At 41.6% G+C, this 24,135-nt stretch overlaps 1 protein-coding gene across 1 annotated transcript; it reads right to left on the bottom strand.

Annotated features, from left to right (window-relative positions):
• Positions 1–15,608: 15,608 nt before the first annotated feature.
• On the bottom strand, positions 15,609–23,664 carry ZNF831 (zinc finger protein 831). Its single transcript, XM_062505216.1, has 5 exons — positions 19,492–23,664; positions 18,872–19,014; positions 17,031–17,200; positions 16,755–16,903; positions 15,609–16,460 (listed from the first exon to the last, which is right to left on the bottom strand). Exons 1-5 carry the CDS (start codon positions 23,662–23,664, stop codon positions 15,609–15,611), a joined length of 5,487 nt encoding a protein of 1,828 aa, XP_062361200.1.
• Between the last annotated feature and the right edge of the window lie 471 nt (positions 23,665–24,135).

Raw genomic sequence — 24,135 nt, forward strand, 5'->3', positions numbered from 1 at the left:
GTAGTATAAAGAAAAGTTCTGCAGCAGTTACCAGCTACTAAAGAAGTTAATGACTCCTTATTGCAACTTCTTGGTAAATCCAGTCTTTAAGACAAATACAGGTCTGACCATTTCTTTTTTTGGGTGGATCCACAGCTGTGACACATCATTTTAGCAACAACCTTGACACCATGTTTGAATATATAACCTTTCCTCTCCCCAAGTAACTTATCTCTCACTAAGAAAAGACTTTCAGAGAGAAATAAACAAGTGTCTGCCTGTATGAACTAGTAAAGGGAAAATAAAATGAAAAATGAACTTGTATTATTTAAACAGTGTGACATGACAAACTGCAAATGCTGCTCACACCTAGCCCTCTGAGAGCAGCTTGCTTTGTTGATAAGTTTTGGTTGAACCTGAACCTTTAGTTCCTGAACTTTTTTTGTGAATAAATTACATTTTGCAATGGCATGATATTATAATCCTCCAGATTTGTTGGGATGAAATCCCACACAAAGACAAGACCAAGCTGGGCATCAGTGTTGTGAGTGATCTGTCAGCCCTCTGGGATTATTCCAGTTTGGTGCAGAGGCTGAGCAGGTTAAATCACTGCAGTCCCTGGAAAGGCTGTCTGGGGGCTCGGGGCTGCAGTGTGAAGTCTGGGTTAACACCTGCAGGTCTTTCGTGCAGGTTGTGTGGTCTAGGGCTGGTGCAGGTTTGACCCAGGGAGGTTAAGGAAGCTCATGCATTGCCAAGGTGCATGTGCAGCGTTCCAGCCCTTCCTGCAGTGCTCAGGGTGCACAGCTGGGTTTGTGCATTCTAAAATTCCACTGGGGTGTACATTACAGACCCACCATGTCTCAGGGCAGAGGCAATTGCCAGGCAGATCCAGGTTACCAAGCTGTTTTCAGCTTGAGGTGCTGATGGTGAATACCAGAAGGCACAGATATCCAAAGCAGCCCGAGTTATGAAATTCATGTCTGTGGCAATGTGGTGTTTAGTCTGGTTTGTTGGAAGAACAAGAGTTGACAGCATCTTCCTTGATGGTTCAAAAGGAACAGCCCTTTCCAGAAGAGGCAGAGGACTGCAAAGTAAACACAGGGAGTTACGAGATGAGCATAAACCTAATGTAACATGGGAATTCTGAATCTATTTATCTGTTCTCATTGACTTGGTTGCACTTATTGTGGAGGGTCTTGACCTCACATTCAGCTTAAGAACACAAGCCTGGGAATAACAGCGGTGCAGAACTTTAGGCATGGCAGGATTTCTGTGTATTTCATACATTTAAGTACATGAGTTACCTTCTGTGTGGCTGAAACATCAGGGTAAGAAGAGAGGTGGAGGGAGAGTAGCTGAGCCATACAACCTTCAGTTGTGTACAACATTCAGTTCTGAACGCAGCTGATAGAGCTTTCTCACATTTCCACTATTGCATTTCACCCTCCCTTATCAGGGTTGGTAAAGCAAGTTTCAGTAAATCAGATTATAAGGAAAGAGTGGGTGCCTAAAGAGTGGCCCCTGAGCTCCTAGGGAGGAATACCAGGGCATCAGCTAAAATAGGACAGGGAAGGTAGCAGTGTTTTGTAGGGAAATGGGAAAGGTAATGAGGAAAAACAATAGACAAAGGATGGGGAAAAGAGAAAGTCAATTAACTCACTTTTCACAGAATATCTTAGTTCTATTATAAAGACAAGAGATGCAAACAGGAGGGGGAATAAACAGGGAAAAAAGTGGAGGATAAAAGTTACAATAGGACATTAGTAGGGGATGTAGAGACAAAAAAAAAAAAACAGGGTAAAGGAAGAAAATGAGATGCTGATCTCTGGCCAAGGGTAAAGTTTATCCCTCCAGCAGCATGGCTGGCTGGGATTTTTTTTCTTTTTTTCTTTTTTTCTTTTTTTCTTTTTTTCTTTTTTTCTTTTTTTTTTTTTTGCATCTAAGTGGTTCTTTAAAGCAAAGAGTTAAGCAGGCACCAGGCTGTTTAGAGTGGTTGCCTGTCATTTGAGCTTCCCAGGTACTCTGCTATTTCCCTGCTGAAAATTCTTCAGCTGCAAACATTGTCAAGCCATGGTTTTGTTGTTATGGGCTTGGAGAAAAGAGAGAGTCTGGGATAACTTCCTATTACAGTGTTATTTTTCATATATTTTAGAAAATACATTGTGGCAAGCATCAAAAAGAAAATTGAGGCAGATTAGATAAAAAGTTCAAAAAGCTGTTTCATTCTTAAAAGGACTTGATGAGGGAGGGAATGAAGAAGGACTGGAATCTGTACAACTCCAAGAGCCTGGCTACATTCCTTTGTCAGTATTTTTATTGACTCTCACTTCCAAAGAAACAATGATGCTTCAAGCTGTTCTCTGGAGCCTGGATATACCTTGCTGACCTAAGAAGGCACAATGCACCACAGCTGTTAGCAAGGGTCGTGTGTGGTGTTTGAACTGGAACAAAAGAGCTGGGATCATACTTCTCTCACTCTGAAGTGCAATTGTTTCCATGCCTTTCCAGTTTTGAGTAACAGCATTTCACACATTACAAAGGCCTTAATGTAATTTATTATTGTTTTGACATTTTTCTTTTTACTGTTTTATCTTTTCTCTGTCAAGGAATAGAGGAGTAGGAGTCAGAGTTTCTGCTTTTGACATTTGCAATTTTGCCAGCAAAGTTAACCTAACGTGTGTATGAGTTAAAGTCAGACTGGTAGTGACTCTATAATGACTAATAGCTGAAGAGGACACAGGACTTGTATTCACTTTGTGATGAGTCAGAATCTGCAGGCAGGGATCTTATATGTCCATCATTGCCATAATAGTGTCAGGCAGAAAATCAGTGACTACAGGGTAGCTGACAAAAGCAATGAGGGTTATTACAGTTAAATAGCATAAAATATGGATTAAGTAATGATTATGAGCTTTTCCACTAAACCTCATAGATGTCTGTCCAGTTAGAGTGTCATTCATGTACCTTTATTTGCTTCAAGTTACTCTAAGAAGAGATGCATGAGTTATTAATTAATTGTAACCACTGCTTTAATTTGTTTCTATCTTGAGTTCTGAAAATGCACTGAGGCCTTAAAATTTTCAGAATGCAATCAAGAAGGTAAAAAGGGTGGCATTGAGAACAAGGAAATGTGAGCAAGCAAAGATTGTTACACAGCTGGAAACTGGCCACCCAAGAAGATCTGGCAGAGAAAGTAAAGTATTAATAGCATTATTAATCTACTGAGTTTTACTGCCAGTAAAATAAGTAGAGAAAGCAAGATCAAGGAGGAGAAGTTATGAGGCAGCAACACAAACAAAGTAACAAATTTACAGTTCTCAGGGGTATTGAGATTGTGGTTCCTGTTACCAAACTGTGAGAGTACACAAGGACGGCAGCTGTGCCAAATGTCCAGATACTGCAGTTCGCAGTGGGATGAAGGGCATGACACTGTTTCAACTCAGTACTTTCCTCATATGTGGTAAATCCTCCATAATTATTTACTACAGAAACCGTTTGTCATGTGTTTGAGGGGAGGGGTTGAAGGCTGAGTTAATTAATACATTTCTTCTACTCTCACTCTGCAGAGTTCTGGCTCTGTGGCACTGGGCCACTGGGACTTGTCTGTTTTGCCAAAAGCTAAAAGTTGTTTTCCTGATGTTCTGGAGAGATTTTTTTTCAGACAAACAGTTCCTGTGATTTCAGAATGTTTGAGACTGTCATTCATGAGAAGGCTGGGTCACAGTTCAAACTCTTTGTGAAGAACTGCATCTTTCCAGTCCATCACCACTCAAGGCCATGCCACACCAGGCGCTGGAAGCCTCCTTTGTACTTCCAGCCTGTGTTTCACAGCAGTGCCTTGGCAGGAACATGTTCAGCTGTAATTAAAGGGGCATGTTTTATTTCTATGAAGAAAATTCTGCTCTAAGCCTGAGGTTTTCTAATAAACTTCAGACTTATTTGCCAGTTTTCAGTGAAAACCTTGATTTGCTATTTTATTTAGTTGCTCTTGCCTTCCTGACACTCACCATGACTCCACACAATGATTCTATGATAAAATTTTCAGTATATGCTTTTTCAGAGCTAAAGGACATACTCTAGGAGCATTTGGCCTCCCCAAAAATGACATGGAGCTATTTTATTTTTATTTTATTTTAATATTTGGTTCATAGAATCAACTTAAAGGGTGAAAAGAGAAGGCTGTGATTGTTTGATCCACAGCATATGCATAAGAAGTGGTAGCTACTTTCCTCTGTTCTGATTGTTCCTGGTAAAGACAGGTTTACACAGTTGGAAAACTGAAGGTCAGATGGTCTAGAGAAGATTGACTAAGCCAGGAAAATTACGGCCCAGGCTATTCCACATTAGCCGGCTTAGGAAAGAAGAAAAAACCCAACACACTGGTGATTTCAGAGCCTATTAGAGATTAGGGCTCCTATGGATGGTTTGAGAACAGATGCAGATACCAGGCTAAAGGCCCAAGTAAATACAGTATCCGGGACAATAATTTCAGCACATAAGACTAATAAAATATCATGTCTGCAGGAAAAAGCATGTATTTTTTTAAATAAACAGATGAGCCCTATCAACAAAGCACATACAGATAGAATTTCCTAGAAGTGTGAAAGGCAGACTATGAAAACATTATTTGGAAGAAGAGAATAAAAACAGAACAGCTGAGAAACTAAAACTCAGTACATTAGCTGTCAGAGAACCATCACTCCCTTTTTGACTCCTCAGAAGCAGAGGAAGACACAGAGCTTTCCTCTGCTGCTTCAACTTCTTTCCTCGTAGGAAAATAGTTTGTTAGTTTAATTTGAAAATTCACATCTGTTTTATACAAACTCCATGAGTATTTTAAGCTTCACTTCAGCTATAAATGCTGTTAAGACATCATTGGCTGCTCACAGGATGGTTTATGATTGGGATCACGTACTCCCTTCTTGAATCAGAAAATTAAGCCAGAAATCCCTATCTTGATAATTATCTCTGAAATCAGTGATAAACTGAGTCTCATCATCTGTGAGCTGGGCTCTGCCAAGGCTTCCAGGCTACTGGTCCCTCCCAGTCACTCCATGAGCTCAGGAAGAGGAATGTGCTGGGAATCCAAAGGTACCAGCCTTGAGAGACAGGGAGAGCTTTGGCATTATAGGTTTATTTTTTTAGCTTGTCTGTTTGTAAGTAATTAGTTTGTTTTCAAAATCTTCCTACTTCCCTTTCCCCAAACTAACTTAAACCCAAGCAAGCATCCTGTTTAAAAGTAAATAAATAAACAAAAAATCTAGCTATGTAATCAAATCTCAAGTATGTTGCTTATGTAAGTAATCTGAACTAAGTCAGCATGAAAAATCCAGACTTCGGGCATTTTATACCATTAAGTTCGAGGGTTTGATTTTAAAAGTATTTTCTTTTTTGTTTGTTGTAGAAGACACCTTTGAAAAACAGTTTCTGTACAGGGATAGTGCATTTGAGATATTTTCTAATGTTCTTCCAACACTGCAGGCCCCTGTCTTTGGGAGTGTATTCAGACTTTCTTCTTTCTTCCTCCCAGGGTTATTCAGAATCTCTTGGGTCTGTAAAGCAAGTCCACGGTGCTTTACTCTTCAGAAACTGAGGGTTTGGCAATACAGGAAACTGAACCAAACCTTTTAGGTTTAATCCTGATAGATATTTTCCGTGATGATTTAGGAATTCATCATCTCTTTCTCTGATTCATAGCTGCCACTGAAGAGATGCTGATAATTCCCCAACGTGAAGGACCATATCTTAAATAAAGCCAAAAACTTGAAAGAAGCTGCATCTTGCATAAGCTTTATAAGGTTCATTGGTATTTTGAAAAATTACTTTTTTGTCATTTTGAGCTGGATGATCTGAGTTAAACTTCAGTGGTCTTACAGAATGAAAGCTTTGTCTTTGGGGCATTTGAAATGCATGGTTGGTTTTATTTTCCTCCTAATTTTTGTATGCTAGCTGTATTTACATTTTATGCCCAGATGGTTTTCTTTAACTTCTTAGTATAACTTACATGTAACATCTTGCAAAAGCTTTGTTTTCTTGATTTATGCCTCTGTGTTTGAATAGTTTGAAAACTTTGTTAGGGCACCTAATGGGGAAACTGCTTTTTTAGCACTGTGGATGGCTGTTCTCTGTCAACAGAGAACTGGAAACTTGTGTATTGTGTGTGTTGTTGGGCAGGATTACATTCATGTCATGCTGGGGGTTTAGATTTTATCCTTGAAGAAGCCTAAAACCTTTACCTTCAATTGAAAATGTTCTTTCTTAGCACATTAATAGCTCTGAAATGAAGGATCAAGTAAGCAATTTATATTTTTCATAAGAATACCCATTCTTCCCATATAATAAAATGATATAGGAGATGCCAAGGCCTGTATTAAAAAAATAAAGATCAAACCTGTGGGCTGGTAGGTGTGACATGAACTACTCATGAAAGGAAAATCCACCTTTAGGTAGAACTAAAAAAGGTTATTGAGTAGATAAAAAACCTGTACATACTACTGGCTATAACCACCTTGTATGCAGCATTATCTGAAAGAAAGGCTTGTAAAGAAAAATTAATAGAAAATTCTAAAATTACGCTGCAATCTGATGTGCAAGTCAAATGTCCTGCATTGTAAGAGATAATTCTGTTCTATGAGTAAAAGCACCTGCCTTGTAATGGCAGCCAAAAAATAAGGATGTACAGAAATCCATGGTGTTAAATTGAATTGGCAGTTGAGGGTGCTCTCAAGACTGAGTAACAGAGGTTTTCTCTCTTCTGCATCTGGGGAGGGCCTGAGGGCTTTTGACATTACTTGAAAGATGAAGTAGAACTGTGAATGAAATTATGCAGCTGGCACAAGGAATTGATTTCTTATCAATTATGATTATGCCAGTTATAAAGTGGTTTAGCTGCAGTGACTAACGAGTATTTCTGTTCCATTGTTGAGTAAAATGAACTGGAAATGTTCACCAGCAGTGGATTGCTCTCAAAAGGTGCTGTTGCCAGAATTCCATTTCTTTTAGGGAAAAGAAGAATAGAAATGCATCTTGTTTTTGTATAATGTGTATGTAATAGAAATTAGGCCTGGTACATCAAATTTACTGCAAATTTGCCACCTAAACTGCTGAAGTCTGAGCTACATTGCTAAAGTGAAGATATTGGCAGTTACACCTTTTTAACCCACTGAGAAATTTTCATAGAGGAAGGACTTCTGTGCAGCCCCAAGGAGATGTGATCTATTCCCTCCCTTCAGTCTAAAAATCTTTCCACATACATTTGTTTGCAGCTCTCATCCCCTTTGGCCAGTGCTCAGGGGAAAATACAATGTTAAATTCACTACTTTGGTGAAACATCATTAGAAGTTGGAAACAGGAGTTTTCACTAAACCAGGATTTGGAAGTTTTGTAAACCTGTTCTCTGTATTTGTCTCAAACACCAGCACGTGCCAACACTAGGAACAACATGAAGGAATGATGGGATCTGCAGCTTTGAGTGGAAGAACAAGTCTTATTCTCATTGACCACAACCTTTGTGCTTGCTAGGGTCATACAGCCCTGCAGACCAGCACTAGGAAAGTATGAATTTTCATTAATCAATCTTATGATCAATTAATTTAGTTGGAGAATTCAAATATTTTTAGTCTGTAAAAAAGCATTAGGATTTCATTGCTTTAAGGACTTCTTTACATTCCTGTTTTGTTGCAGAATAACACATTATTTCCCACAGCAACGAGAAAAAAAATACTCATAGGCTAAGGATCTCTTGAAGCCATTTAGTGCGTTGTATATTAATTTTTTTATTTTGGCGTTGTGTTTAATACAGACTTGTGGTCTGTTTTAAGTTGTGCTGTACTACGAAACATTGTCTAGCAAATGATGTTAATTCTCCCTGCATGCCATAATTGTGATTTCTCACTTGGGGAAAGGGAGAGTACCTGTGAATACATTCCAGTTCTGTAAGGCTCTCCTTAGGAACGCTGTTGGAAAACCAGCCCTGAGCCTTCCCAGAAGAATGTGGGATGAATTTATCTTTTCAGGGAGTGAAGATATTTAAAGCAATACAAGCTATGTAAAGAACTTAGGCAAGGTCCACTAAATAGTTTTGTGTTGACTCCAGCTCTCTTATTGTCACGCAGTGATCTAGGGGGGGAATATTCCTGTGAGGACACGTGAAAAAGTGGCTCTTTCCCTTTGTGTATCTTAGGGGCTTTTTTAGACTTGGCCTTACTGCAGCATAGTAACTGTTGCTACAGTCCAATCTGGAATCTTTCCATCAGAAATGCTATTTTGATCACTGACTTCTAAATGGTTCATATCTCATTGTTCTGAAATTTGTCACATCCAGAGCTTGGGAGGCAAAGTAAATCCCATTTAATTTTAGATCGATTCTTTACTGTCATCAGTGCCAGATTTGGTTTTGTTTTATCTTAATATGTCTATCTATTTCTGAAGCCAGAAACCCCTGGGAGTTGCAGGGGTGGGTGGCACAGTCACCTGAATGGCTCGGGTCAGCTGTCGTGGGATGCGTGCCTTGCTGCAGACCATGACACGTGTGTCACCCCACAGACAATGTCACCAACGCACTGCAGGTGCTCTGGGGCTTCCCTCCAGGGAGTCCATGGCAGGCTGTGTTTCCAGCCCTGGGCCAGTGGATTCCAGATCACTGGACACCCCTCCAAGGGAAAGCAGCTGTGTCCTGCCCTGCTCTGCCAAGGACGGAGGGAGGTGCCTGAGGACTGTCGCACCCCTCCGCTTCATCTGAAGGTCCAGCATGTCCAGAACAGCAACTGGGGGTCCTTCAATGCTTGTTTAACCCTAAACAAGACCTGGAACAACTTAGCCACGTGCCGGTCCCCAGTAGCAGGACTGTGCTGCTTTCAGCATTGCAGGGATATCCAGAACTTTCAGAATTCTCAAAGGCCACTGTAATAACATGACAGGGGAGGGAAGGTGTGGGAAGGTGTCCCCTCCTCAGCTGGCTCCGGGGACAGCTCAGAGCTGTAATTGTTGATGGTTCCCGCAGGTGGCTCCCGCTGTCGGGAGCAGCGCTTCTGTCACATCGTGTGCCAGCGTGACAAAGTCCAGCGACAGGAGACCTTAGCCCAGTTCCCACGGGATCAGCTGCACCCCAGGGAGCACGCACTGCTAGGAAGGTGTTGCACCCTGCAACCTTAAGAAGAAGCACACCAATTTTGAGTTGAGAGCAAATAAATGCACTCTGTGACCAGCAACTGGGAAATGTATCCAACAGGAGCAGCTGAGGGAGCTGGGGGGCTCAGCCTGGGGAGAAGGAGGCTCGGGGGGGACCTTCTGGCTCCTCACAAATCCCTGACAAGGAGGATGTGGTGAGCTGGGGATTGGTCTCCCAGGTAACAGATGACAGGACAAGGGCAAATGGCCTCAAGTCGCACCAGGGGAAGTTTAGATGGGAGCTTAGGAAAAAATTCTGCACTGAAAGGGTTGTCAAGCCTCACAAGTTGTTGAACAGACTACTCAGGGGAGCAGTGGAGTCACCATCTCTGGAAATGTGCAAAAATGTGTGGGTATGGCACTTGAGGAGATCTGGTTTAGTGAACAAGGTGGTGGTGCTGGGTTGATGGTTGGACTTGATCTTAAAAGTATTTTCCAACCTTAAGGGTTCTGTGATTCTCTGATTCTATATATGTATAGTCAGATCTATCCTAGAAACTCTCTGTTGATCCTATTGTCCAGAGGCAAGGATAAGATTTCTCTCCTTCTGGTCCCATTTTTTTGCAGTGTCATTGTAATTATACCAAGAATGGTGAGGGTGTTTTGGTTAGAGGAGCTCCTCTTACACAATGTGTTCTTGGTGAACACAAAAGGGAACATCTGGTAGACAGAGCACACAGGCAGTGCAATTGCATTTTATAACTGATCCAGCATGGATGAATTTTCATAATGCATTAGTCACTACTGTGTGAATTAAGGTGGGGAGGAGCAATGGATGTAGGCATAGCAGACATGAGCATAGACACTGTGTGGATTTCATGAATGACAGGGATATCCAGGGGAGGAACTGCCTGATGGCTTCCTCTGAAGACCTCCTGTGTGTAATTGTTCTGTACAGTAAGTGCCTGTGTTCTGACTTCTGTTAAATATCCCAAAGGAGGTATTTGGAAGATATTACTGCAGTGGAACATTCTCAGGCTGTGTTTTTCTTCTTTGCACTTTAAATCTTACAGGACCTATTGTTTCCCCAAAGTGTTTTACCAATTCCTTTCCTTCCTAAAGGGAATTCTTCCTCTCAGCATTTCTAAGCAAATCCTTCTTATCATATGTCCCAATCAAGCTTTTCTCCTGGTTCTATTGGTACATTGCCACTGAATTTAACTGGACCACATGGGTGTAATTGAGAGCAGAAGATTGGTTCCTTTAATGTTTCTGCACAAGTAATCTGTTTCTCTGATCAAGATTTTTTTCCACTGCTTGGAATTTCTTCAAATTTGTCAACATCTTCAGGGTAAGGAGGTTCTTCCAGTTCTAATACCACCTGAATTCTTTTTGAAGCACAGAACATGTTTCCACAGGCATGCTATTAATTATGGATATTTCCCTAATTCTACTTCTGTGAATATTGTCAAACAGTTCACATCTGCCTATCCACATCTGGTACAAATAAGAAAAGGTTTGGTGTTTTTAATATCAAACATGTAATGATGACCAGTTTGCTTTTGTTCTTACTTTTCAAACAAAGTTTGTAAATCCTTTTTCATATAATCTCCTAAGCCTTTTAATATTGAGCAGGATGAGGCAGTTTTTTATGCTTTAATTTGCTATATTTACTTTCTTGCCTCTGGACAACCAGTGATGTGAGGTCTGAGACCTTTGTATCATTTCCCTTTTCTCCATTTGGAGCTAACCTAACCCATAACTAGAATCAACAAAGTTATGCAAAACTTCTTCATAAGTGAGATGAGTTGGAATACCAAGCACTCATGCAGAGGCTGTGATGGCTTTTTGTGTCTTCCATTTGAGGAGCTCAATGCAAATGATTCCCTGTGAGCAATGGGAGCATTAAGAGGCATTGTGGAGCTAATGGTCGAATTACTTTTTAAGGAGTGTAATTTTACCTGTTCCTCCTCCCAGCCAAGACACAAACATGTATGTGCACAGAACCCTCTGAATTGCTGCTTGTGCCAATCTCGTAATTGCATTTGTACTTACAAGTTTGGAGATTTGAGGTAACTGTTACAGTTCTGGCTCAGCTTCCCAGTGAAGTATTGCTCTCCTCAGACTGTGGTTTCCTAACACAGGTGGGAACAAACCTGGCTCCCTTTTCCCCATGTAGTTCCTCACCTCAGTTGCTGCCAAAGCAGGTTACGGATTTTTTTTTTTTTTAATTAACCATTTTGATGGAGAGGAGGAAATCTCTGTAATGGCTTCTTTTTTACAGAGGAGAAAGGGCAGCAGCTCAGCTGAGTGAAACAGACTCCCAGCTGTGTGTTTGAGACAGAATATTTAATTTGGGCATGTGCAATGAAATAAGGATGTTTTCAAGAAAAACTGACTGTGATATGCATAATACAGAATGATAAATCATAGATTTTTAGATACAAACACTGATTATAGCTGTGTCAGTGTAAAAAGAATGGGGAGGGCTGTTGATGTGACCTAAATTTTGCCCTATGAATACCTCTGTAATGTGCAAGAGGCTTTGCTTTGCAGAGGTTAGGTGTAAAGCAGAAAGTGTAATTGAAGCCTGACTCCATCAAGGCTTAACTGTCTGTGCTGGTCCAGAATGTCTGACCTCAGCAGCAGAACCTCAGTGTCCATCGCAGTCAGCTGGAAAACAAGACCACAGGAGGTTATGAAACAGCTCCCATGGCTCTTATCCAATCCCTCCTTTTATTAATGGGTAAGAATCTTTAAAAAGAATCAGAGCCTAATGTATCCCAACTAGCTCACTCTGAAACACTTCCAGTCCTGGCTGGATAAAGAACATGCTCCTGGAGTACTCAGCACTTGCTTGTTTTGTCAATCAGTGAATCAAAAACATGCGGCAGATGCACGTGCACAAACCTTGTGATACTTAAAAAAAAACAGATTGTAGATTAAAGAATTGTCTCTATGAGAATCACTGTGTTTAACATTGGGTTTTGAACTCTGACAATAGTTAGGGGCTGGTAATGAGACTTTCATAGAGAGGGTTTTAAAGCTAAAACAATCTATACACTCATGGCACAAGAATTCCCTTTGACTACTTTGCAAAGCACCCACAAATTTGTTCAAGTGAATTCATCCCATGTTTAACTGACTCTTGCCCCTCTAAACCTCAAGCATTGCATAAATGCAGAACATATTCAGGCAGTTGTCATGAGTAGTCAATAGGTATTTTGACTGTGAGAAAGAAAACCACTTTTTTTATGTTTAAGTACTTAAGAGGATGGCTTATAACCAAACTGTGGTAACATTACAGCTCCCTGGAAGACACAACCTCTAAGTACTTCTACGTGACTTTTATCCAGTTCCACCAGGACACTGTAAATCAGCTGTTAAAATCTCAAAGTATTTTAAAGTTGTTTTTTTTTTAAATACTATTGACCCTTTCATCCATGTGACTCATGGAATGCTGATAGTAAATGAAAAATACAGGCCAGAAGTCTTAATCTGTTGCAGTAATTCCACACAAATCCTTAAGGTAAAATTAATTGTTTAACAAAGCTACTTAACTACAGGAAAATTATTACAATATAAGCACTGATGAATGGGAACAAATTTGGTTGTGCAAATAAAACCTAGGCAGGATACAAAACCAGGTTTAGGTGTGTTTTCAGGAACCACTCCCTGTGCGTGTCAGCAGGGCATGTACTGAAGCACTAAATATATTAGGAATTGTGTTTTCAGGAAGATGCTGATAAACAAAATTTTATGGGTAAAAATAGGGCTGGAATAACATGATGCTGTATTGTTTGTGTTGGCAAGGTTTTGGTAGTGGGGGGCTGCAGGGGTGGCTTCTGTAAAAAGCTGCTGGAAGTTTCCCCTACAGAGCCAATTCCAGCAGCTCCAAGCCAGAACTTTTATTCGAGGGATATCTTTGTATTTGCTGGGGATCTCACCCCTCTCACCCACCTTTGTGTAAGAATTGGGGTTTGCCAGGCAGATCAGTGAAGTACCAATATTTAATAAGATCTACTAGAAAAATCTGGAACAATAAGAAAAAAATGCCTTCCCAGTTCAAGAGGCAAAATCTGAAACATCCACTAACTTGCATCTGCCTGGGTAGATGTTGAATATAGACCTTAGTAATCAGTGTTCCTTATTAATTTGCTTCCTTCACTGGAAGGAGGATAAAGTTGATGAGGTGCATTCATGTGCAAAGGAACTTCAGCTCTGCTTATAGCAAAGAGATGATCCATCAGAACTGCTGCTGGCTTTGGAGGAGAAGGAAGGATTTTTCCCTCTGTGCCTGGTGCCCTCCTGTGGTTTTTATGTTCAGCTACTTGGAAGTGAATTAAACACATCAGTGGCTGATGCTTGTGCTGTGTAAAAGGTACAGAAGAGTTTGCCTGTTTAATTTTTTTTTTTTTGTGAGTACAGTGTGTTCTGGAAAGCTGGAATACAGTTTTTTTCCATACAGCCAGTTGGATTTGGATGTGTTAATTCCCTGAGTTCCCTAACTTAGACCAAGAGCTTTTCTCCCAGTCCTCACACACTGGTGAATCTGACTCAGACCTGGCTCCTCCAAGGGCTGTTATAGCTAAAAGGATTTTCCTGGAGTCACTGCCTTCTTCAGTGATGCTGTTAAAATGTCACCATGGATCTATTGGGACTTTGAAAGAATTAATGTTAGGTTAAATTGTTACACAGGGTAGGGAACTAAAGTGTCATGGATAACTGCTGTCAGGAAATGGAATTTAAAATTTACTTTCCCAGCTACCTTAATCTTGTCCCATTTTTCTTCCAGCTACAGCTGCAGAATGACAAAGAAATTTCTGTAGTTCATGCTGTAAAATCTATCTAGGATACAACATTCTATGCACAGCACTTCTGAGTCTGTCATTAAAATATTTCTAAATTACTCATTTAGAAATTCCACTTTAAAATACGTCATTTAGCCACAAACATTATGCAGAAAAACTTTATGTAGAATTTTCCTTACATGTCCATGTATTATAATAATTAGCTCTTGCACAAGCAAGAGGTGGAAATCGTTGCAGTGGAGGTGCTGGTGTGGCTTGGTGAAATGATTTTTGTGCTGTGCTTTTCAAAGGTGCTTGGCCAACAGCATTGCTGGGAACAGTGATCTGGGGATCTCTATAAGCTGTGTGTTCGTTCTTCTCCTGCTTTCCCTACAAATTCAGAATTCAGCTGTAGCTTTGAGTAATTCCATCAGAAAAAACAAAAAAGCTCCAGAACTTTGAATGGTTCAATACTGTGTCAGTATTGATGACCTCAAGCCTTGTCACATTTGTAGGACATCCAAATACACAAAATTGCACAGGACTTGGCACATGGTTTATCTCTCTGAGCTGTTTGAGCCTTTTTTACACATACACTTTTTTTTTTCCAGGTAATTTGTACTAGATTTATTTGTATGATCTGTTTAATCTTTTACCTTAGCGTGACTAAAAAGCAACTCCAAATATCCCATGTAGGTTAATCCATTAATCTCTATGCGTGAATCAGAATACAAGAACAGTAGAAGTACAGAATTTGACTGTAATGTAGAAGTGGAATGTTTTTAGTGTTCATCAGTTTAATCAGCAAATGAACACACTTGGTCAAATTGAAATATCTAATTATTTATTCACATAGAAACCAGTAAATTTTAGGGTTTGTAGCACAAAACTTGTTAAAAAAAGAAAACAGGCTCTGCCATATAAGTTCTTTACCCTCAATAAAATGGCATAATTGCAATTAAAATTACAATAAAAAATGAAACATTCCAGATGACATCAGCTGGAGCACAATGTGACAAATATAATGAGAAAATCCTTGTCAGAAATTTTACCACAAGGAAATACCAATAGCTAACACCCATATTCTCCACCTAGAAATCAAGAAGATTTGAGTAGATCTTGGCATAAAAGGCACAAAACACAAAGCAAAGCATGCTTGTGTCATTTCTCACACAGAAGCATCGACATTTGTGCAACATGGAAAAAGACCAGCGTTTTCCCAGATTTTCCAATATCACAGATACTTGGGAGCAGATCTTCCCTGTAATGCTTAGTGTGTCACTCTCAGCACAGAGGCAGCGACTACAGGAAACAGGAATTCAGAGAAGGGAGCATACCCATACCCTTCCAGGAAATCTGAGCTGAGGAACTGAGGAAGCTGCTGCAGTTGTGTTGTTGAAGTAACCCAATCCACTGCAGGCTTGGAGTAACACACCCACGGGCAGCCAGCACTTGTGGGAATTCTGAAACTGGCAGGAGCATTGACAATGCTGGAAACCTGTCAGGAACACAGGGCTGCCTCTTGCATTTAAATGCATGATGCCAGCCTCAAATGAGCATTTCTAAAAAAAGGTTGAGTCCTTGAAAGGAAGGACTCTTCCAAAGAGGGTGTTGCCCCTGGCACAGAGGAATGGCTTTGTTGATGTTAAGGTGTTTCAGAACCAGGGATCAAAGATCCCTGGCATTTCCTGCTGTAACAGGCTGGCACACAAGCCTGGCAGCAGCCTGTTGCTATATTTCTATAACCAGCCTGTCCTCATCGTCACTGCTCGTGTCATCATATTCCACCCGCGTTTGTTTCCTCATCATCTCTAAACCTCTCTTTTTGTACGTCTTGGTGGATGTTGCAGAGTAACTCTTGAATTCAGGGGATCTGAGAGTAACTGGGGGCTTTTTAAAGGTAGAAGGAGCTGTTCCATGTGGCCTTCCACAGGGATTGGGCTGCAGGTGGGATCTGTTCTTGTCTGCGCTTCTGTGCAGCTGCAGGAGATGCTGAGACAAGTTTGCCCTCTGTGAGTCTTCTCTGCTGGGTAACTGAGCCCTCGTGACCCTCTCAGGAACAGACTCTGCTTGTGATCCAAACAAATGTGAACATCCTGGCTGGGAGCTGGGAGCTGAGTTTTCTCTGGGAGGTGAACGTGTGCTTTCTCCACTTGGATCTTTCTCCCTTCTGAAGGCCTGGATCAATGGGTCTGATATTCCAAATATTTGTCTCTCTGACTCTACCCTCAATATGTTTTCCTGGCCTGCTCCTGGATGTAAGGAAAGAGGAGCAGCAGCCTCTGGGTTTGTGCTGTCAGCTTGGTCACCTGTGCCTGTGTTTGTAAATTCAGGACAAGACCCAAAGGGAGCTGCCACGGGGTTGCTCCGAAGGCTTGGCCAGGATTCCCCAGGCAGGGCTGGCTGGAGCACGAGGGGCTTTGTCACCCAGCAGCAAATGGCCACGTCCCTGCTGGATTCCTGCAGGGATGTGGCAGCTGTGGAGGAAAAGGAGTGAGCTGTCACAGCTATTCCCAGAGAAGCTGTGATGTTCTGGACAGAGGCGTCTGTTCCTGGGTGTTCTCTGATTTGCCCAGAAATGTCCTGTAGGAATTAGGAGAGGAAAAAATTTAAATTTCACGTATATTTTCAGTCCAAAGCAATTTCATTCAATTGATGCCAGTTTAATTGTTGTTTTAGATAATTCTAGCATTATTGAATTTTCATTGTATTTTAACCCCCCAAAACACCTTTAATACATTTTTAAACATTTTAACCAAAGTCTGTGATACAAAATAGTTTCAACTTTAAAACAGCCGAATATAATTCAGGTTTTAATTAACAATTCTTTTTTCCTGTTAATACAAAATAATACAAGAACTAGGGTACAATACTTACTTTTTTATCCATTTTGTCTTTTTTTTTAACATGGTTTAGGTTTTCAGTATGGGAAGATATTCCTGAGTTATTCTTTGCTTCTTTTTTCCTTCTGCAAAGTTTGTCTGAGGTGGAATATGATGTGTCTTTTTGCTGGTGTACATCATTTTCTATTGAAAAGAGGTTGGATGAACTTTTACTTCCATTTTTATTACCCCCATATGCTCAAACTTGCTAGATTTCTCATCGTATCACTGAAATAACATCAATTTTCACAAAAATAATCCAAATACTTACCTTGCATCTTGGATTGAGGAGGATGGCACTTCTTATGCTTATTAAATCTGGGAGGTTGGGATGAGCAGCCCTTTCTCAGAGCATCCAGAGCTCTGTTGGGAAAACAGGACCTCTTGCTCAGCCGGTTTATTTTCAGCTGAGCAAATCCATGGATGTGCCTTCCTCTGTACCTGCAGTGTCAGGGGCATTGAGGGGATAAACAAATATGGGAGATGTAAGAGCAGCCAGAGAAGAATAACACCACCTCATCAGGTGCATTAAAGTCTAACAGCAATTTATTACTGGGAAGGAGATGCTTGTTTATGTCAACACCAAAAACAATATGGATTTTAAGCAGGAGATCCACAACTATTTTCTTATCTTTTTTCTTTGTAGGATTGAGTAAATCCTTGATTTTCCAAGAGAAAAGGATTAAGGAATAACAGATCCTTTTTCTTATATCTGGAATTTTAAAACAATATACTTCACAAAGACTTGAACCACACAGGAATCACCTGAGACTGTGTGGTTGTTGGGTTTTTTCCTTTCCAATTCTTGAGTGCTGCCTGTTCATCATCACCAAGGGACAACATAAGGATTTTGGTTATTTATCAAACCCACACTGAATAATGCAACTCTGCTTTATTTTCTACTCTGGCTCCATCTTTTTAGTAACTCTGAATGAGTGACACTAAAGTCCCATCCCTAAATCAATAGACTGTTACTATCCACAGAGCAAGATGTAAATCTAAAAGGATGCACTTATTCAGGTTTTTGGTGTATTAGAAAATCAAATTAGATTTGGTAATTACCAGCTGGGCCAGTCACCTACTAATAGGCATGACCTGAGCTTTCAGGATACTGTACTTAATTAAATCCCTGCACTTATTTGACACAAATAAACTTGCTATAAACAAATTCTGAGACCAGCAGGGGAAAAAAACACAACAACAAAAAAACACCTGAAAATCAAATCAGAAAAAATTCCTAGAAGAATGTCACTTGGCTGGGTGACCCGAGTCTTCTATTCCTGTTCCTATGACCCTTCAAAATTGCAGTGCTGGTTGCTGAACTAGACACAGTGATTAAATTACTGACACTGATTTGTCCTCAAGGCAGTCACTCTGTCTGATTTTGGTCATGAAATAAGGAGGGATGTATGCACACAATATGTGTTCCTTACTGAAGCAGTTCATCAGACATCCTGCTGTCCCACACTCCTGAAAGATTAGAGGGCAAATGTTCCACTGATATGAATTCCCATTGAACGGGGGGAGCTGTGCTGATTGAGAAGACAATGTGCCTTTGCTAGTTTTATGTTCTAATTCTTCCTGCTTTTCTTATTTAAACCAAATGATCCTTTGAACTACAGATGGTTCTGTTAGTTTGTGTTAAACTTGATATTTATTCTTCTGCCTTCTCTGGTGAATACCAGCTCAGGATATGGATCTTCCGAGGACAAAGGGCCTCACACACTGCTCTGAGCTGTGACAGGATTAAAAACAGAAGCATTTTGGTTCCCTTCAAACAGAAGTAAATGCTGACAATTTTGACAGATTAGAGTAATTTCTAAATCATAAAGAGAGTCAACTGACCAGGCATCATCTTTCTGTGGGATATGTCTGGTTTGCTTAGAAAAGTCTGCTCCCAACAGTAAACAAGATACTGATATTTTTATAGTTTACCTTTGGGGCCCTGCTGTGCTATAATAATAGCTCTTTCTGGGGGATTTCTTTTTTTCCCCTCAGTTTTGACAAGGTTGAATTTTGGGCATGACTTTTTATTTTCTGTGGAGTTTTTACATCACACATCACAACAAAAATATGTCTATATCTAGTGAACCTGAAAGCCATAGTCCTTACCATTTAGGGGTTACTTTAATCCTTTTCTGTTTGTGGCTCCTCTTGAGTTTATTTGTTGAGAGTTTTTCCTTTTTGCAAACTACTGTTTTCTTCTTGTGCTCCAAAATATTTTTGAATGAACCACCAGGAAGTGTTGAGCTTAACTATTGAGAATATTGGGAAAAAGTTAAGTACATGAAAATTGTGAATTACACTGACTGAGAAGTTGGAATCTGTGTGCTTTTTAAATAGCACTGAACTGTATTTAAGTCCTACTCTAAGTCAAATATTCATTTAGAATAAAAGCAATGAAATACAGATGCTATTAGAGAAAAATATAAAAATCCCCATCAAGGGAATAAATCAGGAAATAGAAATTCACTCTTCTCACTATCAGCATTCTGAAATGGTCAAGTTAAAGAAACTTAAATATTCACACAGAAATGTATCCTTCTGATACATCAAATAAATATAAGACTTATCTTATAAAAACATAAATTGTAAATTCTGTATCAGCAAATGCCTGTAAATGTCCATAAATACACTTCTAATCATTACTTCATTTTTCTAATAGGAGGGTGGAGGTGGGCTGTCAGCCAGTAACACCTCCTTGAGAAAGCAAACAGAATTATTAATATTACCTCCTGCATCTGGTGTCCTTTAGAGAAGGATGAAACCAACGTTTTTAAGCTTGTGTTTGTTAAGCCATATGCCACAGTCTTGCTAATATTTCTCATTTTGAAAATGGAGATGTCATATTTCGACAGGGTGCATTCCCCGCTGGGCTCCCTGTCCCAGGTGTGCACGGGAGGGTGGGCAGAGCCTGCACTGCCACTCTGCTCCGAGGGCAGAGGGAGACTCCTGCTCAGACAGCACCAGGTCAGCCGGGGCTCGGCACTCAGGGATGGGAAGGTGCTCTTGGAGCCTGGTGCTGGAGAGCTGGTCCTGTTATTGTGGGGCAGCGCTGGGAATCCTTTACAGTGAGTGCTGAGGGTGTGGCAGTAGAAAGTGCCAAAAGAATGGCAAAAATAAGTGGGGGTGTCTCTTGAGCTCTGGGAATGCTGCAGATCCTGCAGTGGTGGGGGGGTGTCCTTAAGGATGCGTGGACTTCCTGCTCTGTCCCATCCCAGGATTGTTGGCTCTGCACCCTTGCTGGAAACTGATGTCTTTATCAAAGAGTCGCTTCCTGAGCAAAGGTGATGTAAAGCCTTCCTCTCATCTTTGATGTCAGCAGATATGAAAAAGCCACTTGTATACACAGAAGTAAAGCAGATTTTCTTCTTTGGAGTCTGTGTAGAGCACGTACTTTTACTCATCCACTTCTCTTCTGTTTGCCTTTGATAATTTAATTTGGTTTTGTTCTGTTTGTTTTTCCAATCCTCTCTTGAAATATCCTGCTGCTTGAAGTTTTGGTTGCAAAAGGTGTTCTCTGCTGTGGTTAAGATATTTGTGGTTTCTGAGTTGACTGGTGAACAGAATCCTGTAGTTTTCCAGTTTGTGTGAAGATTCCACTGAATTTCTCCTTTGCCAGCTTTTTGTCTCACTTCAGATTTAAAAGGGGAACAAACCACAACACTGGAATGAGAATGGAGGGATGTGCCACTGGAGGAGCAGGGTGGGGTGGTTAAGGTGTCTGTGCCAGGTGTCACCTCCTGTTCAGATCGAAGCAAAGGTGACAAATCTGAAGCTCTCTTGTCCTGTGGCAATTTAAGGATATATTTTGGAGAGAAGGCATTTTGTTGTGGGACTGGACTTAAATGATCAGATTGCAGATGATGGCTTTTAGGAGACACATCCACAGCATTGTCACTGGGAAGTGGTACTTTTGCTCTTGTTCTTACAAAATGTGTTTTGTCATCTCCATCTGTTGCATTGTGCAAGGCAAAAGAGTTGGAACCACTTCCCCTTAATTCAGACCCTAAAAATCCCACCACTGAAGCTTTTGAGATACCTGCAGGATATGAAAGAAGGTTAATGTCACTGTAATTAAGAGTTTGTGTGGGAATTTTGATTGTTTTCCTATTTTCCACATTCTCAGTACGTCCAGTGGCTTCATTAATTCCCGTGCTTGATTTTTGCTCCTCTGCTTTACTGGAGAAATTCACTGGAGCTGTGGGAAGACACTGAGTGCTGGAGCAATGGCCTCTCTCTGCTTCACTTACTGCAGTGGTTTCACTACTGGGACTAGGGCAGGACACTGAAATCACATTTTGTGTCTTCTCCACTTCGAATTTCAGCTTTTTCCTTTCTGATGGCAAAGCCTGGGATTTCCCTGCAGTTTCTCTGTTGTTGCAGTGGACCCACAGGGGCATCAGGCCATGCTGGCCACTTTCCTTAGTCCCGTGATGGTTCCCATAATGGTGTGAAGTGCTTTTACAATCTAATTCAAATGCACTGGATTCTTCCCCAGGGTTTGGTTTCTCCCTGTTGTTACTCTGTACTGGCAAGCAGTCATCATTCCTCCCGTGGCTGCTCAGCTGACACTCAGGATTTTGAAGCCTGAGCTCACCACTGCTTGGAGCCAGCAGTGTGCTGCTGCCAGCTGTGCATTTCTCCATGTCACTGCCACTGAGCTCTCGAGAAGTTTGGCTGGTTACAGCTCCGGCAGCTATGGAATGTGACGTCTCCATTAGGTTGGACACTCTGTCTGCAGTTTCCTCAGAGGACACATTCTGCAGAACACGATTACCATCAGCAGAGGTTCCTGATCTACCCGTGGTTGAAGCTGCTGTCACAAGGCAGGAAGGGCTGTCACTTGCAGAGCTCTTGCCATCTATTTCCCCAGTTATTTCAGTGCTACTGGCTGACTCTCTTGAATTAGGAGTCAAGCTTGTAATATCTGTAGTGTTATTCTCTCTTTGTTTAATTTTCTTGGCATTTTGACTGCTTTTCACTTTTTGGTAGATTTTCTTAAACGTTTCATCTCCATACATTTGCCATTTTTCTTGAGAGAACATCTTCAACTTCCTTTGATTGTGTTTCTTATTTTTAGCACTGATTACTTCTCCAGCCCCAAGCTTTTTAGTCCCTTTCAGCTCCTCTGACAGAGAAGGATGATCAGCCACATTACTTGGGGGCAAATCATCCACTGCTGTTTGTCTGACTAGAGCTCGGGGATGGCTATTAGGGAAATCCACTGAATTTGCAGCGAGATTGTTGCTAGGCAGCAAAGCAGCAGTGCCTGTGTTTACAGACTGCTTAGTAAGAGAAAGTGGTTTTGAGCAACCTGGTTTGTCATGTACCAGCCTCGCTCCCTCCACAACAGGCAAGGAGTTGCTCCGAGTAACAGGCACAGTGTCGATGGTTGTGGAGAACTGGGTGGGAACTGAATGGAAAAACACCGGCTTGCATTTCTCCAGGGGTGCAAAGGTAGATTTTGCTGAACAAAGAGAAACATTCTTTTTCCTATTTACATCACAAGTTCTGATATCAAAATGGAAAGAGTCTTTGTATGTGTAAGGCATTGGCAGGTCAATGCTTCCCTGTTTAGAAAGGACAGTTTTTCTGGGCCTGACATTGTCTAACTGGGTGTCATCCACCACACTTTTGTTGTGAGAAATGAGCTTTGAAATGTGTTCTTCCAGCCTCTTTTTCTCTAGCATCGAGGCTGTAGCTTTGTCAGCTGCCTCTGGCTTTGCAGTGCTTCCGGAGGCACACCTTGGGCTGCTGAAGGCAGTTTCATTTTCCAGTTCTGTGCTGTGCTCGCAGAGACTGTGCAAGGGGCTGGATGATGTCAGCTGCTGCTCTGTGCTGTCGGAGCGCGACAGATACCCTGAGTCAGTGCTCTCACACTTCTTCAGCTTGCAGTCCAAGGGTTTGTAATCCCACTGCTTCTCTGAAGAGGTTGCCTGCTGCCTTTGCAGCTGAATGTGCTTATTGGCAGTCGGAGTTCTGTGCTCCTGCATCTTCTTTCTCAGACACAGACCATTTGGCAAAGCTCCTGGAGATGATAAACTTTGAGGTTCTCTTTCAGGATCCCCCTGAACAGCCTTTGAACTGAGTGACTGATCTGTTGTTTCTTGATTTTCTGAAGCAGCTGATGAAGAGCTTGTCGGTGGCAGTGAGAGCTCATGAGGTTTCTTAGTGTCCGTTGCTGCCCTGGTCTCTGAACTGGGTTGTTTGATGTTTATCCCCTGGTCTTCACTGGTGCTACTCAAGCCTTTGCTGCCTTGGGGAGAGGTGATGCTCTCTGCTGATCTCTCATTTTGCTCTGGTCCCCCACTGGTGTCAGAGTCTGAGGGCAGCCTGGTGTTGTTGACATGTGTTTGAGTTCTCCTGTGTTTATATAAGTTGCTCTGAGTTTTAAATGCAATGCCACAGGTGGTGCACGGAAAGGGCCTCTCTCCCGTGTGGGAGCGAATGTGTTTCTCAAGGACACTTGGCTTCAAACAATCTCGTCCACAGTGTTTGCAGATGTATTTCCCAGATTTTTTTGATTTTCCCGGGCTGCCAACAGACGCATTTAGACAAGAACTTGGCGATGATAAAACAGGTAAAGTGCTGACGATGCTCAACGTTAGACTTTGCCCAAGCTGTTTCTGGAAAAGCGGCTGAGGCCGCTCCGCACCTTCCGCAGGAACGAGCGGGTTGAGGATGAGGGGAACGCTGCTGCCATCGAGGTGGACACAGCTCCTGCCGCTCACCAGGGGCCCGTGGGGCTGGAAGCAGCCGGGCTGGACGGGCTGGAGCAGAGGGATGGTCAGGGCTTTGAGGTACAGGGGCTGGGGCACGGCCCGTGGCTGCGAGGAGCCCCGCGGGGAAGGGCCCAGGCCGGGATCTGCTGCGGCGGCGCCGGGCGGGTTCTGGGCCTCCATGAGCTCACGGACCTGGACCTGCCGGGAGGGGACACACAACAGGCACGAGTCCGCAGGCAGCAAACAGCGTTCACGCTGCTGGATGCTGAAACAGCGACTGAGATACCACAGAGCTTACATGCAGGCGTTACACGGACAATCATTACTTCCTTTCCCGATTAAATGCATTCATCTTTCATTTCTCCTCAAGGAGTTGCAGTTCAGTACAGTGTAAAGAACACTGAACGCTGCACTTAGAGCCATTCTTAAAACCTACACTGAGTATCTAAAGCACTGGAAACAAGTCTGAGTTTCACATTTGCAAATGGAGGCTCTAAGCACACCAGAAATAATGCAATTTTAATTTTCTGCAACCGTATTTCCATTACATATTTATAAAATGTTTTTAAATTTCATTAATATTAATATTTTTAAATACAGAAACACAGAGCAGCTGAGGTTAAAGGGGACCTCAGGACATCTCCAGTCCAA

This window comes from Cinclus cinclus, chromosome 18, assembly GCF_963662255.1.
Source record: "Cinclus cinclus chromosome 18, bCinCin1.1, whole genome shotgun sequence".
NCBI lineage: Eukaryota > Metazoa > Chordata > Aves > Passeriformes > Cinclidae > Cinclus > Cinclus cinclus.

Bases quoted from the DNA above. Each gene is read 5' to 3' on its own strand.
- ZNF831 (XM_062505216.1), bottom strand. From the start codon at position 23,664: ATGGAGGCCCAGAACCCGCCCGGCGCCGCCGCAGCAGATCCCGGCCTG. The intron at 19,015-19,491 runs GTAATATTAATA...TATTCTCAATAG, and splicing joins AAGGACACCAGATGCAGGAG to TTAAGCTCAACACTTCCTGG. The intron at 16,904-17,030 runs GTAAGTATTTGG...TCTTTTCAATAG, and splicing joins TCCTCAATCCAAGATGCAAG to AAAATGATGTACACCAGCAA.